Source organism: Nomascus leucogenys, unplaced genomic scaffold (assembly GCF_006542625.1).
Source record: "Nomascus leucogenys isolate Asia unplaced genomic scaffold, Asia_NLE_v1 000769F_99896_qpd_obj, whole genome shotgun sequence".
Taxonomy (NCBI): Eukaryota; Metazoa; Chordata; class Mammalia; order Primates; family Hylobatidae; genus Nomascus; species Nomascus leucogenys.
The window spans coordinates 58,068-74,706 of NW_022096696.1; the positions used below are offsets into that span (position 1 = coordinate 58,068).

At 47.9% G+C, this 16,639-nt stretch overlaps 1 protein-coding gene and 1 pseudogene across 1 annotated transcript; both read left to right on the top strand.

Annotated features, from left to right (window-relative positions):
* Window positions 1-4,315: 4,315 nt before the first annotated feature.
* LOC115834021 lies at window positions 4,316-15,667 on the top strand (annotated as a pseudogene).
* LOC115834022 (coiled-coil domain-containing protein 86-like) lies at window positions 5,028-6,676 on the top strand. Its single transcript, XM_030808809.1, has one exon. The coding sequence runs from the start codon at window positions 5,028-5,030 to the stop codon at window positions 5,568-5,570; it is 543 nt and encodes a 180-aa protein (XP_030664669.1). The 3' UTR covers window positions 5,571-6,676.
* Window positions 15,668-16,639: the final 972 nt, after the last annotated feature.

Consider the following 16,639-nt stretch of genomic DNA (forward strand, 5'->3'; position numbering starts at 1 on the left):
AATTAATGTTCAGATACACATGTCAAATTCAAGGGAAATATCTTAAATACTAATAGTTTCATTGGAATAAAATTAGAACTTTCTATAATAGTAACTTTTATGAGATTAGGCAAATTTCTTCTTACTACAAAAAAAAATGACAACATCCATTAATAGCCAAACTTTGTGTAAAAGAAACACTCTGATTTATTTTTAGCAGTGTTTGGAAAATCTCACAAAGTTAGCTTTAAGTAGCCAGATGTAAACATTGGAAATAGAATAAACCAATGCAAATGAATATAAGAACAGTATTTCTTAGCAAGCAATCTAAATAATTTATACAAAGTATATTAATGTGTCTCACAGATGAAAATCCATCCTCTATCACCTTATCAATAGTTATATAATCAGTAGTTATTAACTAATAACAAAATGACATACGGAATGATGAGAGTTTAACCCCCCATAAAACAAGCAAGCAAAATTAATAGCGGTTCCTTTCCTAATCATCTTAACATTTTTCTTTCTTTGACATCATTACTTGATCTTTTCAAAGTAAGAAAGCTTGGAAAGTCTGGAATTTTCTTAACATGAAAACAGAAGCATTGTTTAACGGATGTCATTACTTGAAAACATGTTAGTTAAACAGAGTGGTAAATTATTGCTATTCTTAGCAAAATAGAATAGTAGGGACGAAGAAGATCTTATAGTCTACAGTTTTATTTTGTTAAGAAAAACTTTTTTCCTTATTAAATATGCAGCATATCAACATATGGAAATAAATGGAAATGGATGAGGCCCACAGGCTTATTGCTGACTCATTCTTTCAGTTTTAGTAATGGAACCTAAGGGATAGCTATAGGGAAATGAAACTTCAGGGAACAAACATGTCTTCATGGACACAGCCAAAGTCTTCCATTCCCAAGACAGCATGACTGTTCTGTGGTCACAGAGTCCATTTACAGCAGAATATACTGCATGCCCATGCTTAAATTATGTTTCTATTTAATATTTCTAGATAATATTAAAAATATGGGCCAGGCGAGGTGGCTCACGCCAGTAATCCCAGCACTTTGGGAGGCTGAGGTGGGTGGATCACGAGGTCAGGAGATCAAGACCATCCTGGCTAACACTGTGAAACCCTGTCTCTACTAAAAATACAAAAAATTAGCTGGGCGTGGTGGCAGGCGCCTGTAGTCTCAGCTACTAGGGAGGCTGAGGCAGGAGAATGGCGTGAACGCAGGAGGTGGAGCTTTGCAGTGAGCCGAGATCGCGCCACTGCACTCCAGCCTGGGTGACAGAGCGAGACTCCGTCTCAAAAATAATAATAATAATAATTTCTGTTCTCAAATTGTAATTCCTTTTTTAAAATTGACAACAGTAATTTGACAAGCATTGTATGTAATTACACTTCACCTTTTTATTCAATATGCAATGACTTCTGTTCATTCACAATAAAACTACATAGATCTACTATCCTGGATAGCTATTTCATAGCCATGTAAGCAAGTTATTTTGATATATGTCTTTTGTTTTGTGTGTCATTATCAAGTAAGAAAGAACTTCCAGAATTCTGTATCTTTCTCTGCTGTTGATGAGAACCCTAATTAAGTTATGCTTAAAGAGATTTTGGAAGAATACCAATATATGTTTCTCTGAGGTTCCACTTAGATTATCAAGAAGCAAAAAGGTGAATTAATGGGAAATCAAATTTTTAAAAATCCCTCACTTTTATACTGTATATGGTTATATGAGGAAAAATAAATGAAATAAGTTTAGGATAAGCTAAAATATTTTTAATTTTATTTCAATTTTCAAAGATAGAATGAATTATAGTCAATACAAAAGGCATCTACTGTTACTACAATAACTACATTTTAATCAATTCATGTATTTATATTTACATAAATTCCATTAATTTTCTCATTATACTATTGCAAGCTTCTTTGTATAGGAATCTGATGCTTTTAAAGAGCAATAAATAACAAAAATGAAGAATACACATTACACCAGAAAAAAAATCCACACTCTATCTATACGAAATGTATTTATAATATTAAGAAAATAATGAAATCGAACGTAAATATGAAAAACTCCTTTTTGTAAAATGAACAACTTCTGTAAACTTTAAAATATATATATAATATATATATTTATTTATTTATTTTTGAGACTGAGTCTCACTTTGTCACCCAGACTGGAGTGCAGTGGCATTATCTCAGCTCACAGCAAGCTCTCCCTCCCGGGTTCACGCCATTCCCCTGCCTCAGCCTCCTGAGTAGCTGGGACTACAGGCGTCTGCCACCACGCCTGGCTAATTTATTGTATTTTTAGTAAGAGATGGGGTTTCACCGTGTTAGCCAGGATGCTATCGATCTCCTGACCTCATGATCTGCCTGCCTTGGCCTCCTAAAGTGCTGGGATTACAGGCATGAGCCACTGCGCCTGGCTGAAAAGCAAGAATATAACTTTTTTTTAGAAGAATCCAAAGTATGTCTTTGTCCTGTATCTCTGTTTATTTTTTGTGTGTGTGTGTACTACTGCCGAGTATCTAGGACTACAGGTGTGTGCCACCATGCCCACCTGTTTTTAAAAATTTTTTGTGGAGATGTGAATTCGCTATGCTTCCCAGGCTTGTCTTGAACTCCTGACTTCAAGTAATCCTCCCACCTTGGCTTGTCAAAGTCCTAGGATTACATGTGTGAACTACTGCTCCTGGCTGAGAGTTTAGTTTTCTTTGCTAGTGCTGTTCTTGGTATCTTTTCATATTTGAGGCTTTGGTGCTAGTTCTGAAGTATTACACTCACCATCCAAGGTTTACAGGACTTTTGTTTTAACATGGAACAGATAGAACTGTTTAGTTCTGCATCTTTGCAGGCATACAAAATGTGCCTACCAGGATGCTGCTTTATATCCATTGAAAGCAAGAAGTAATACGGTAAAACTTTGCCTGGCTAGAGGCTTTGAAGGAATGGAGTGTTCTGGTTGAATTCTATTAAGTTGGAAGTATGAAGGTGAAAAAATTTCAGAACTTAAATTTCCTTGGAATGCAATTTGAAAATATAGCCAATGATTCCACTTCTCTAGTAAGTTTGGACATTCCAATCTACTTGGTGTTTTATTATAGAACTCCTAGTGTGCCTGAGACTTACAATGTGAAGATACTTTTTAAAAATTTTAGCTGTAAGAGGATGTAAATGGTTTTGTATGAGGTCAGGCTGGATGAGAACTAATACTTGTAAATATACTTTTTAGACTAAACTTCTGACTGCCACTTGTTTTCTTATTGAACTCATAAAAATAAAACACATTGGATGGAGGGTGGGAGTAGGAAGGAGAGTTGAGTGTTTTAATTGCATGTCATTGTTTCATATTGAGGTAGAACATATAGTATCCCTGGCTTTGGACCTACAAAAGGAAACACATTTTTCTACCTGCTGTATGCCAGAGGTTCCTGAGCACCTGGAGGGATTACTGCAGCACAGATTGCTGAGCCCTACTCCAGAGATTCTGATTCACCAGGTCCAGGGTAGGGCCTGAGAATTTGCACTTACAGAAAGTTCTCAGGTGCTGCTGCTGCTGCTAGTCCAGAGACTACATTACTGAGAACCACTCTTGTCTACTAACGGTAAATTGTAGAACTCTAAACAAAAGCTTAGTTTGGTCTGGGATAAGAAGCGCACAGGTTATGGAGCAAATCATGAAAGATTCGACCCTTGATCCCAGCCTCGTGTGAAATACAGGTAACAAGCAGTACACAGTGACATAACACAATTCTTGGTTTTCATGATTGCAAGTCATAGCCAAGTATCAAGTGAGAAATTCAGTTTCATCTGCAAGGCTTAGAGAAGCCAAGTGATTCTAGAAAAATGGACCTTGTATTTGTTTTAAATTGGTAAAGAGCTTTGAGTGCTTATTAAATTGAAAACTTTTAAAATTTACTTTGTATTTTATTTTATTTCTTTTGAGATGGCGTCTCGCTCTGTCACCCAGGCTGGAGTGCAGTGGTGTGAGCTTGGCTCACTGCAACCTCCATCTCCCGGGTTCAAGTGATTCTCCTGCCAGCCTCCCGATAGCTGGGATTACAGGCACCCACCACCACGCCTGGCTAGTTTTTGTATTTTAGTAGAGATGGGGTTTCACCCTGTTGGCCAGGCTGGTCTCGAACTCCTGACCTCAGGTCATCCACCCGCCTTGGGCTCCCAAAGTGCTGGGATTACAGGCGTGAGCCACTGCACCCACCCCCAAAGCTTTGTGTTTCTACAGATATTAGACATGTTTCTTGTTTAAGAAAAAAATCTTAACAATAACATAGGAGAATAAGATAAACGTTTTTCCACCAAAGAGAATCATTGTGATTATTTTATCTTATTGGAATGTTGGATAATATAGTCTGCTTCATTAATGATCAAGCATGCTATGGATTTTCCATTTTTATAGGATCTGTATCTCAGTTAAGGTAGTACTGGTAATTTTTTTACTGTATTTGAAGATGAAAAATATAGGCCAAAATCATAGACCTTGCATAGAAGCTGGGTAATGAAGACAGCTCTGGAGGAACACATAGATACACATACACAGAAACACACATATATATATATAAAGTATACACACATAACATTTTTAAAAATTTTAAAGCAAAAGCTGGCCCCTCCCCTCTCCCAGAGTGGGCAGGGCAGCGGTTGCATGGGCAGCTTTCCTTGTGAGCCACAGGTCCCTCTGGACACACTGGGGCCCAGCCACACCCCCCCTTTCCCTTTCATCTTTGTCATTGACCAATGGGCTTGGAGCATTAAGGCCACACCCCTATTCTGCATTCTACTGGGGCCCTGGTTATGCCTCCTCTGGCTCAGTCACACAGCTGCCTGGTAGGCGACTGGAAGCGTTGATTAGTGCTCGCTGGGATTTCGCTGACGTGGCCCCAACCCTGCCTCCCTACCCACCCCATGATGGCAGAAGAAACTCGACAGAGCAAATTGGCTGTAGCCAAGACAAAGGTAAAAATGCACCAGGTCATCACCCCCCAACCCAGCCACAGCTCCCCTCCGATGACAAGACCACTGCCAGAGTCCATACCACTCCTGAGGCACACCGGACTGGGCCCCCCAACCCTGGCGCCTCTGGGCTCCACCCACCAAAGTCTTGTCAGTCAGCCCTGCCCCTTAAGCAAGCAGCCCAGTCCCTGCCCTCGTCAGTCACCCCAGGGTGACTTCGGGTGGGTGACTCCTGGGGATTCCCGCTCCATTACTGGGCCCTCACCTCCTGCCGCCCCAAACTCGACCTCCCTGGTCTCTTTGGGCTCGCGTCTCCAAGGACCTCGGTCCCCCAGCCCCAGGCCCCGCCCTCGCCAGTCATCCCTGGGTGACTTTGGGCTGGTGACTCCTGGAGCTCCCTGCTGCAGACTCTGCCCTCCCCTCCTGCTGCCTCAAGGTGGACCTCCCTGGGCTCTTTGCGCTGGCATCTCCAAGGAGCTGGGTCCCAACCCTGTGTTTCCCTCCCCCATTGTGGAGCAGCAACTCGGACATTGTGCTGATGTGGTCCCTCCCCCCGACCAGGAGGAGTGGAATGTAGTGATGTCACAATCCACCTAGGAACTGTCGTTACTGCAAGACCAGCCTTTGATCTTATGACCCAGTCCCCTAAGCGTTGTCACCCCATTTCTGATTCCTCTGGTCACAGCACAAATTTCCAGCTGCAAAGGGAATGGAGATGATGGGACCTAGGAGCAAGAGGTTTCAGGCTGCCTCACTCCCTTAACATAGACATTGACAGTGGGAAAAGCCTACACTTCCCCCATGAGCTCAAAAGGTTCACAGTGTCTCTGGGTGGCAATGGGAGAATTGGTTTGGTTTGGTTTTCTCCCAGGCTTCTACTTTCCAGAGATATTTCAACATTGTTTTCTCAGTTCTCTATCTCATATTCCAATTCTCCATGGTTCTGGGACCAGACTGCCCTTCAGTCAGTGGTCTCTGAAGTGAGATTTGCTCATCTTCTGTGGAATAGATCTTGGGAAACTGAACTTGACAGCTTGAATCTTGCTCATATTATCTCCACCTTGGGTACTTTGAGTGCCACAGGATAAATGTGGGACATCTTTCTGAAGCATCAGTTTCCCTTGATTCTCTTGAGATCAAGAGAAAAAACATGAATGTACTTAGGGATGACAGTCACATAGGTTTCTAAGAGTATACCAGACTTCTCTCTGAAATGAGACTTGGTTTGTCCTCTTTCTGCTAAATTCCCAGATTTAACAAAAAGGCTGCCTTCTGCCATGAGGACACATTGATATAAAAGTTTGAGAGGTACTGGTGCACTTCTTCACACTAACAGACGTGTGAGAATGTCTGACTCTAAACCACACGGCATACAGTTCCTGCCTACTTAATGTTTACTTTTCTACCTCTGCCTCTGGTTTTGGCCCCTGGCAGCTGCTGATTCTTGGCAAAACCTCAGAGCTTGGAGTCAGAAGACTGAGTTTCAAAGTCCCAGTATCGCCTTTTTCTTTTTTCTAGCCATGATATCAGTCCCTCTCAGTCACTAAATGATTGTGACAACACCTTGTACTGTTGTTGGTGTCATTACATCAGATGGTGTATAAGAGTATTTTGTAAAAACTGTAAAGGAGGATGTGGCTGTAGGGGCTGACAGTTCTCATGAGTATTACTGCTCTTCTTTCCCACAGTTTAAAGAATATTGGCAGAGAAAGAGCCGTAGAGTTACAGCAGGAGAGAAGAGGAACAGGAAAACAAATGGCAGTATCCCTGAGACAGCCACTTTTGGTGGTTGCCAGTCACCTGGGGATGTGAGTCTTGGCTGGCCAGGCTCCTGGGGACAGGGGGCCCAAGGGGCAGTAGAGGGTAATTGTTAAAATTGTGGATGGACTGTTGGGTACTGGTTAAGAATTCTGGGTTTGGCCGGGTGTGGTGGCTCACGCCTGTAATCCCAGCACTTTGGGAGACCGAGGCAGGCAGATCACGAGGTCAGGAGATTGAGACCATCCTGGCTAACATGGTGAAACCCCGTCTCTACTAAAAAATACAAAGAAAATTGCCAGGCATGGTGGCGGGCGCCTGTAGTTCCAGCTACTCGGGAGGCTGAGGCAGGAGAATGGCGTGAACCTGGGAGGCAGAGCTTGCAGTGAGCCGAGATTGTGCCACTGCACTCCAGCCTGGGAGACAGAGCGAGACTCTGTCTCAAAAAAAAAAAAAAAAAAAGGAATTCTGGGTTTGAATCCTGCCTCTCCGCCTCTCCGTCTGGGAGGATATGATTTATGGCAAGTTGCTTGAGCTCTTTGGGCCTCTCTTTTTACATCTGTATAACAGAGGTGGTATTGTTTGACTTCCATTTGTGAAGTTTAAATGAGATTTGTTATTGTTGTTTTTATGTTAATCCCTAGTACATAGTACATGGCCTGCTGTAAACACCCAGGACACCCAGCATTGCTGTTTGATTTTCCTCATCCCCAGTCTCAAGGGGAAGCCAGGACAATGAGAAGAGTCACTTGCCATCAGGAGTCATTGAAATGGCCCCAGGGTGGGATGGTGGGGAGATAAGAACCATGAGAGAAGTTGGCACAGAGTTATGGGACAAAGGTCCAAGATAGGCAGAAAAGAAAATGTTGCCAGTTGATGGGGAAGAAAGGAAGTCAGAGGGCTCAGACACTGAGGGGGACAGAACATCTCCATATGCACTCTCATCTCTTGTAGTCAGCAACAGCTTTCCACGGAGAGGGCCCTACATCATCGGCTACCCTGAAGGATCTGGAGGTAAGAGGCTCTGGGTGGAGGTGCAGTGACCCTGCAGGCCAGCCCTCCAACCTCCTCACACAGAGGGGACTGGGTACTCCTCTGCCAGCTGAGACAGCCCACACACCCCAGCCCTAATGATTATTCTCTCTACCTCTCCCCAAACTCCTGCTCCACCTCCTCCTCTCTGCATGCGCCTCAGAGCCCGTGCCGAGAACCGGCAGTAGTCTGGGATTCAAGGTCCGTAAAAGTCAATGAACTGAAGAACACCATCGAATCTTTGGTAAGAGTTCAGTGGGGTCCCCTGATTCCATGCTGCCAATCCTGGGCTGGTTTCCCCTTAGGGCCCTGAAGAAAGAGCTGGGGGCCCCTGGTGCCAAGGGTAAATAGGGAGCTGGGGTGCCCAGGCCTCACCTGGAGGGACCCCAGAGCATGCAGCGTGGCTTTTCTTTTGCTGCCCTCTTTGCCAACTCTCTCCTCTCCAGACATCCCTGCTCAAGTCCTTGCTACACACGCCCTGGGGTTGTTGCCTCTCGGGAATTGCTACCCTGACTGGTTGTCAGGGGCCCTGTATTTCTGCTGTGACTCAGTCCCTAATTTGATCTTCGATTCTGGACAAGCCACCTCTCCTTTTTGGGCTTGTGTTTCCAGAGGAGGTAGTGAGTATCAAAGGTCTCTGTTAGCTCTGAGAGTCCGAGATTTAAAGGCCCCCTAGAATGGAAACCTCAGGGCCAAGGGCTCTGTCTGTCCTTTTCCATCCTATATCTGCTGTGAAGAACCATACCTGGCCCATACGTGCTCAGTAAATATTTATTGAATGAACACACTTTTCTAAATCACAAGCTGCCAGAAGGAGGGGCCTTTCTCAAACTCCATCTCTAGGGGTTTATGTTACTGTCCTCTCAAGAGAGTCCTGATTCAGACTTTGAGTTCTGTGGCTGTGGGCAAAACCAACAAAGACCCAAATCCTCTGTCCTTGGGAGCTTGAGAAGAGTTTACCGGTTCATGTTCCCATTATGTCTGAGAACTTTGCCTTTAAAATCCATTCCTGGCCCCTGCCTACCGCTTCCTGGTCTGGGGAATAGAGTTGAGGGGGCCACCCTCCATCACCTTCATTTGACTCTCCCCACAGAAACAACAGAATAAAGACCTGGAACATCAACTGGAAGAAGTAACGTGATTTCCTTTCCTCGAGACATGACTGCTGGGTTTGGGGGGCACTCAGACATAGAGGCCTCAGTCTCATCTCACCCACTCCCAGCCTGGGGAAGAAGGCTCACTCCTCACATTCCACCCCATCCCCACAGGGCCTCTCATAACCTGGTCCCATGGGTGGGCCTGTCCTGGGGCATTGGTGGCATTCTGGGGGCATGTCTCTTGCTGTGCCATCTCTGCCTTCCCCTGGTAAGAGCTCTGTCTTCCTCTTCCTATAGGAAAAGAAAGAAAACAAGAAGAGACACCAGGCCGAATGGAGGCTAAAAGTGAGTGGAGGGTGTGAAGTTTCCTCCTGTCCTCCCGAGAATGTTTCTTTCCTTCTCTTTCAGCACTTGCTTGGTTTTTCTCCCAAAGGTTCAAATCACGATATTGAACACAGAGAAAAATGAGCTCCACACGGACCTGTGTCGCACAAAAGGTGTTCTCAGACACTTTGAAGGTAGGAATCTGGACACCCTTGTCATCCTTCAACCTGGCACTTTGACAGGTCTTCAGGGGGAGTCCTTTGGGCCCCATCTCAACTCTCTCATTGCAGAAGAGTCCAAGGATCTGGCAGGCCACCTGGCAATGTTCATCGCAGTGCATAGGAGAGTTGGAGCAGGCTCTCTCTGCTGTCGCCACCAACAGAAGAAGGATATCAGTGTGAGTTCAACCACTTGCCCTGTCCTCTGGGTGCCCGGCTTCACAGATGGAGGAGTGAGCCTAAAGGTCCCTTCTGCAGGATGGATGTCCTGCCCAGAAGGCAGCATGGCCATTTCTCGCTGCTTTGTTTATGGTTGTTAGAGGCAGCTGGGGCTGAGTCAGCTGCTGTGGGTGAGTTGGGGGGCACTGTGGGGAGTGAGCACTGGACACAGAGCTTGGAGGCCAAGTGCCTGCCCTGCCCTTACCTGGCTGTGGTCTTGGCCAGGTCCTGGGTGGGGTATTGGGTACTCGTACTGTGAAGGTACAGAAGAGTACCTTTAATATGTTACCATTTCTGTAGAGAGGGGAAATGTGTGTGTGTGTGCATGTTTGTGTACATACTATGATAATAGACATAAAACATGCTGAGAGGTTCATAAAAAATTCAGGAGACAGCAACAGGGTGGCTGGGAGATACTTCCTTTCTGTACTTTCTGAGTTTTGGACTATGCGAATGTATCATCGTTTCAAACGGTGCACATAAAGATTAATTTTCCCCTTCTTATCTGTGCCCCCACCCCCAGCAAGAAAAATGGCTTAGAGAATCAGATAGACCTGGGTGTTCAAATCCCAGCTCTGCCTAATTGATCTTAGGCAAGCACTTAACCTCAAATACTCCATGTTTTTCAAATACACAATAGAGGTAATCATAGTAACTGTCTCCTATGGTGGTTGTGAGGATTAAATGGGATCACTAGCATGGTACCTGTTGAAGCACTCCATAAAGGTTCAAACAGTGGTCATAATAATAGTATAACAATAGCAATATTATCTGATCTCTCTGGGCCTCTGTTAGCCAGCTGTAAATTCAATCTCTTTCCCTGTCCCTTCCAACTTTTCTGAGTTCTTTTAAAAACCAGACTATGGGCTTGGAAATGCCTTGATCTTTACTGACCGAGTTGTTATTGAGCCTAGCCCTGGCCCTTTTAAGGGGCACTCTGTGGAATATCCCGGGCTCCCCAGATCGAAACTTCTCACTCTTCACCATCCAGTTCTCGAGCCGCAGTAGAGAACTTAGCTGGTGGCGGTTAAAGAATCCACAGAGGAGAAGGCACGGCTGAAAACACAGCTAACACGGGTGAGGTTTTGCAGAGGGAGGGATGTGGAAGGAAGATGACCCCAGGTGGCCAGGAGCAGGTGAGGACCAGTGACAGCCCTTCCTAACTTCTGTGCCCATTCTTGCAGTTGAAGGAGTTCAGACCCAAGTCCAATTAGAACGAGATCAATATGCTTGCCAAATAGAAGGAGAGAGGGCCCAGTGGCAGCAGAGGATGAGCAAAATGTCGCAGGAGGTGAGATCTGACCCTTCAGCCACCCACCTTAGATAGGTCACTAGATCTTTCTGGGCATCTGTAAAATGAGAATAGTACGGCAGAGGTGGTCATGGGTCTGGGCTTTGTGGGGGTGGGGGCAGAGAGGGAGATGGGAGCCTGCCCAGCCACCAGCCCCTCTCTCAGGGCCCTTTCCCTCTGTGCTTTGGGCAGATTGACACCTTGAAAAGTCAAAAATCACTATACGCATCGGGTAGGGGAGCTGCAGTCCAAACTCAAAATCAGATGGGTAAGATGGGGCTGGCATGACCTGGGAGCAGGACTGGCATCAGAGGGCTGTGGGGGTGGCTTAGAATGCCCTAGGGAGGTGGGTGGATGGAAGGAGAGGGAGGCAGAGGGAAAGAGGTCTGTGCCAGGAGACAGCAAGTCGTCATCTCTATGAGCCTCAGTGTCCCTATCAGCAAAGGGGCCCATTGTCAGCCACCCACAGTTCTCTCATCTGAAAGTGGCTTTGAAGACAGGCTACCATCCAGGTGCAAGGAATCATTAGCAGCGAGGCCAAGTTTGGGGAGCCTGAGAGGAGCTGTGCACCAAGAGGAGGGTTTTGTTTTGTTTTGTTTTGTTTGAGAATCCAGAGGCCCTTATTGTCTGCTTCCTTTCTCAGCTGAAACCCCTGCCCCCGGAGCCCCAGCAGTGCCTCTGAGGTGGAGCTGCCAGCCCTGAGGAAGCAACTCGAGAGAGTGGCAGGAAAGCTCCAGGCCCAGTCAAAAGAATCAGCGCATAAGTCTCCTGAACCGGGTCCAAGAAGAGAGCTTCGGAAGCAGGAGGAGAGGCTCCAGGAACAGCAGGAGAGGCTTCAGCAGCTGGCCAAGCCACAGAGCTCTTCGAGAGCTGGTGCGTTGCCCCAGCTGGGGAGCCTCCCTCCTCCCTAGCCCTCCGGGCCTTTGTTTCCCCACCTCTAAATGGGGCAGTGTAGCCCTCACGTGAAATTTACTTCTAAAGGCACCTGTGAACCAGGTGGCTGTGGGAGAGAGGGGATGATTTTTCTAACCTGCCTCCACCCTTCCTGGTGCCATGGGAGGCAGACACCAGTTCTGGGGTTCCAGCTGCAGTGGGTGGTTGCTGATTCCTTTTCTTCTGTCCTGACAATGAGAACAAGAGCACCCTGCATTTGGAGCAGCAAGTAAAGGAGCTACAGAGAAGCTGGATGAGGTGAAGGAGACGGGAAACCTCCACCCCATCCAAGAAGGGCTGGGAGGCGGCATAGCCTCTGGGGAGGGGAGTGCCAGGCCAAGGCAGCTCCAGCCTGGGGCTGGTGACCACAGCACCCCCCAGGGCATTCCTGTGGCTGTTTCTTGCTTCCTCCCTCTGACTTTTAGAGGTGGGTAGCCCTGGGCTCTCCCAGGTCTGGACATCATCATCCCAGCTAGAGGCATGGAGCCCCCCAGTCACGGGGAAGAGACAGTGGTATATACAGGCTCCTTATGCCAGGCGCAGCGGCTCATGCCTATAATCCAGACTTTGGGAGGCTGAGGCAGGAGAATCACTTGAGGTGGGAGTTTGAGATCAGCCTGGCAATGTGGTAAAACCTCATCTCTACTAAAATTACAAAAAAAAAAAAAAAAAAATTAGCGGGCATGGTGCACGTGCGTAATTTACTCAGGAGCTGAGGCACGAGAATTGCTTCAACCCAGGAGGTGGAGGTTGCAGTGAGCTAGATTGCACCACTGCACTCCAGCTGGGCCACAGAGTGACACTCTTGTCTCAAAACAAAACGAAAGACCTTAGATTAAAAACTGGATTCCAGCCTCCATTCCACTGGTCACCATTCAAGTACTTTGCATCTCTCAGTCTCTGTTTCTTTTTTTTTTTTTTTTTGAGATGGAGTCTCGCTCTGTCGCCCAGGCTGGAGTGCAGTGGCGCAATCTCGGCTCACTGCAAGCTCCGCCTCCCGGGTTCACGCCATTCTCTTGCCTCAGCCTCTCCGAGTAGCTGGGACTACAGGCGCCCGCCACCACGCCCGGCTAATTTTTTTGTATTTTTAGTAGAGACAGGGTTTCACCGTGGTCTCGATCTCCTGACCTTGTGATCCGCCCGCCTCGGCCTCCCAAAGTGCTGGGATTACAAGCGTGAGCCACCGTGCCCAGCCAGTCTCTGTTTCTTTAACTTCACAAGGAAGTTAGCATTTTCCTTACAGAGGTGCTGAGGATTAAATGAGAAGAGGGTATGAGATTTGAGGCTGGGGAAGGAGGCATGGGGTTCTAGGAAAGCGAGGCAGTCACTTAGGCCTGGAGCAAGGGGACAGGGGCCTGGGCAGCCGACAGAGCCCCCACAGTGCCCTCACTACCCTATTAATGGGCCCAGAATCTGGAAACCAGCCACCACGTGCCCGCAAACCCAGGGTCTTCCTGCAGGTGGGGCTGAAGAGCCAAGAGGCTCAGAGTCTGCAGCAGCAGCCAGACCATTACCTGGGTCACCTGCAGCAGTACATGGCCACCTATCAGCAGCAGGTGGCCACCTATCAGCAACTGACCTCTGAGAAGGAGGTGCTGCAGCACGGGCCAGTGACTGCAGCAGACCCAGCTAATGAACCAGCTGCAGCAGCAGGAAGCTTGGGGCAAAGCGGTGGCCAAGATGGCCCGCCAAAAGTGGCAGGAGACCCAGGGGAGGGACTGCGAGGAGGGGCGTGAGGGGGAGAACCTGGCAAACTCGTCCCTTCTCACTCTTTCCCTGGCCCCTTAGGAGCGCCTGGAAGCTGCCAGCCAAGCAGAACCAGCAGCTAACACCCAGTTGGGCCTCATGGTCTCCTGGGGAAGGTACGGGAGACCGTCAGAGGAGAGGAGAGAGCCCCAGAGGAAGGGGGGACTGTTAGCAGCATAGGATTGAGGAGTTGGAAGAGACCTTTAGAACAGCTGGGTCACTATGCCGACCGGGTGCCTGCACTAAGTCTGGCATCAGTGTGGTGACCTCTGTGAGCAGGGGGCCACCAAAGTTGCCTAAGGATGGCTGAACTGGCCCAGGTCAGAAAGGGAGCAGTCAGAACTCCCACATCGACCAGTAGTGGGAGTGTGCCTGGGCGGAATAGCAAGATCTTGAATTCTTAAAATAAAAAATAAAGAACAGCAGCTCCATTCCTCTCTGGGGAGGGGCTGGCTCAGGGTTACACAGTGAGGGTAGAGGTAGAGGTGGGCCCACGGTACCTCCCTTGTTGGGTTGTCTGAGGACCCCTCTGGCCACCCCCCACAGGAGATGGAGGGAACCCTCGGCCCATGCCGAGCGTCCCAGAGGACCTGGAGAGCGGGAGGCCACGGTGAGCCTGACTCCCCCTGCACCCACTTTGCCACCCTTCCCTCTGTGGTCCCTCCAAGACCCCCCTTTATGCTCTTAGATTCCCTTCCTTCTGATTTCTCTGGACCTCACCCCTTCCGAGAAGCCAGTGGTCAGACACCATTTCACCTGTGACCAACAGGTGCATCTCTGAGGCCCCAAGGGAAGGGGCTGCGGCTTCCCACCTCTCCTGCCCCATTTCTTCTGTGTATGCCCCTACAAGAATGCCACGTCTTGCCCTCAGGTGGCATTTTTCAAGTCCCTGGAGCCACTGCCCAGGGAGGAGCAGGCACGGTTACGAAGAGCAGGTGAAAGAGCAGAGGGTGTGCTGCCAGCGCCTGGCTCACCCGTGGCCTCGGCCCAGAAGGAGCCAGAGGCAGCGGTCCCAGCCCCAGGACTGGGGGCGAGTCTGTGAGTGGGGGAGACCCACCTGGCCCTGCAGGAGTCATGGAGAAGCTGGCCCCACGCCAGGACTCCCCTCCGCCTTCTCCATGACTTGAAAATGCCACCTGAGGGCAGGTCACTGCCGAGATATGACCACAATATTTTGGCTCCAGGATCAGCTTTATGGACCACCTGGAGGAGAAGGCAGACCTGAGTGAGCTGGTGAAGAAACAAGAAATACGATCCATCCAGTACTGGCGAGAGAGATGCCATCAGTGAGTGGGAGGCCAGGGCATGGCAGGGGGAGCTGCAGGGCCGTCAGAGAGGCCCCAGTGTCTGAGCCCTGTCCTCCCGCAGGAAAATCCATCACCTTTTAACAGAGCCAGGGGGCCATGCCAAAGATGCGGCACTGGGAGGAGGAAGATCATGAGGCTGGCCCAGACAGGGAGGAGATGAAGGTAGGGTGTGCAACATCTCTGTGGGGGTGCGGGTGGGGTGGGGGTGGGTGTGAGGGTGGGCGCAGGCAGTGGCATGACAGCTGAGCACCCCCTCCCTCCAGGTGAAGCTGCTGGAGCTGCAGCAGATGGTATCGGGGGCCTGTGGCACGGACACAATGGGCACAGAAAATTCCTGGCTGCTGCCCAGAACCCTGCTGATAGCCCGGTCCAGGAGCCCCCAGCCCCCCAGGAGCTTGGGGCTGCAGACAAGCATGGTGGTGAGTAGAGCCCTCAGGCGGGGTGGGCAGGCAGGAAGAGGGGGGCTCCCACTGTGCTCAGATCCCTGCCTCCCTCTCTCCAAAGATCTTTGTGAGGTGAGCCTCACCACCTCTGCGCAAGGAGAGGCCAGGGAGGGTCCTCCCTGTGACAACCCTACTGCACAGCCGATCGTGCAGGACCACCAGGAGCACCCAGGCTTGGGCAGCAATGGCTGTCTTCCATTCTTTGGCTGGGCTTGGCTGCCGAGAAGAAGGAGATAAACATCATCATCATCAAAGAGCTGGCCAAGAAATTTTTAAATAAGAAACCAAGTTATGGGGTTAATCTCCGACACAATTCATTTAGTTCATTTGAATTTAGAGCCACTCATGATTATTTGTGTTTCTAATTTATAGTTTAAGTTTATTTGTAAAAAGTTAAAAGAGAGGGGTCTCTGTGGCTTTCACTGATGTTCACCTCTGGCATCCTTTAGTATTTTTCTTGTTTAATTTCATAATTGTAGGTCATTAGCATGCATATCGAGTTTGCCCTTATGTGGTGGGAGTTCAAACACGCAAAGACTCACTCTTTGCAAAAATTCTTCTCGTTGGTTTGGAATAGGCTGCCGTGCTTTTGTAATGTATTGCAGCATGTATATTTCATTACAGAATTCAGATAAAATTTGCCTATGTCTGCTAGTGTTTGATCTAAATCACAGTGGCTCTTCATTAGCTCAATATGTGGTTGCCCCCAAGTGTGCACTGTTTATTACTTTGTAATATGCCACTATGATACTGACTTTAGAGTTGTTCAAAGGCCGAGAACTGGAAACAGCCTTTCCTCCATTTTCTGTGTATTGGTGATGGAGTCATAACCTTTGGGGGAGCTTTTTAAATCTCACAGAAGAGGAAAGTGGCCTGCTCTGGCAGGTATGTGCAGGATAGAGTGTGTTTCATCTGTCCGGTGCCAAGAATTAGCGCTGTAATTCTGGTGTTGCCTTAGGATTTGTATGTGCTCTGGGCTCATGAAGATATGCATCATGAGTTGCAGCAGTTGTACTCTTTTTCGAAGACCCTAAAAAGGGATGATTTCTGGAGGATGAAAGGTCCCATCATTGACTGTGGATGTGGAAAACCTTTCCTAGCTTAGAGCATTTGTATCTATAATACGTTTTAAAGTCAGAGTTCATGTTACCTGTTTTTAATCACATGACTACATGCCTCAGTACACAAAAGGGCACTGGTTGGCATTCTCTTAATGTATTTAGTGAAGATCATAAGAAATCCTTTACGAGTTCAAATGTCCCTGGAACAGGCATACAGGCTCTAGCCAAGAATGAATT

What these genes read in the sequence shown, in the direction of transcription:
- LOC115834022 (XM_030808809.1), top strand. Translation starts at nt 5,028, where the DNA reads ATGACAAGACCACTGCCAGAGTCCATACCACTCCTGAGGCACACCGGA.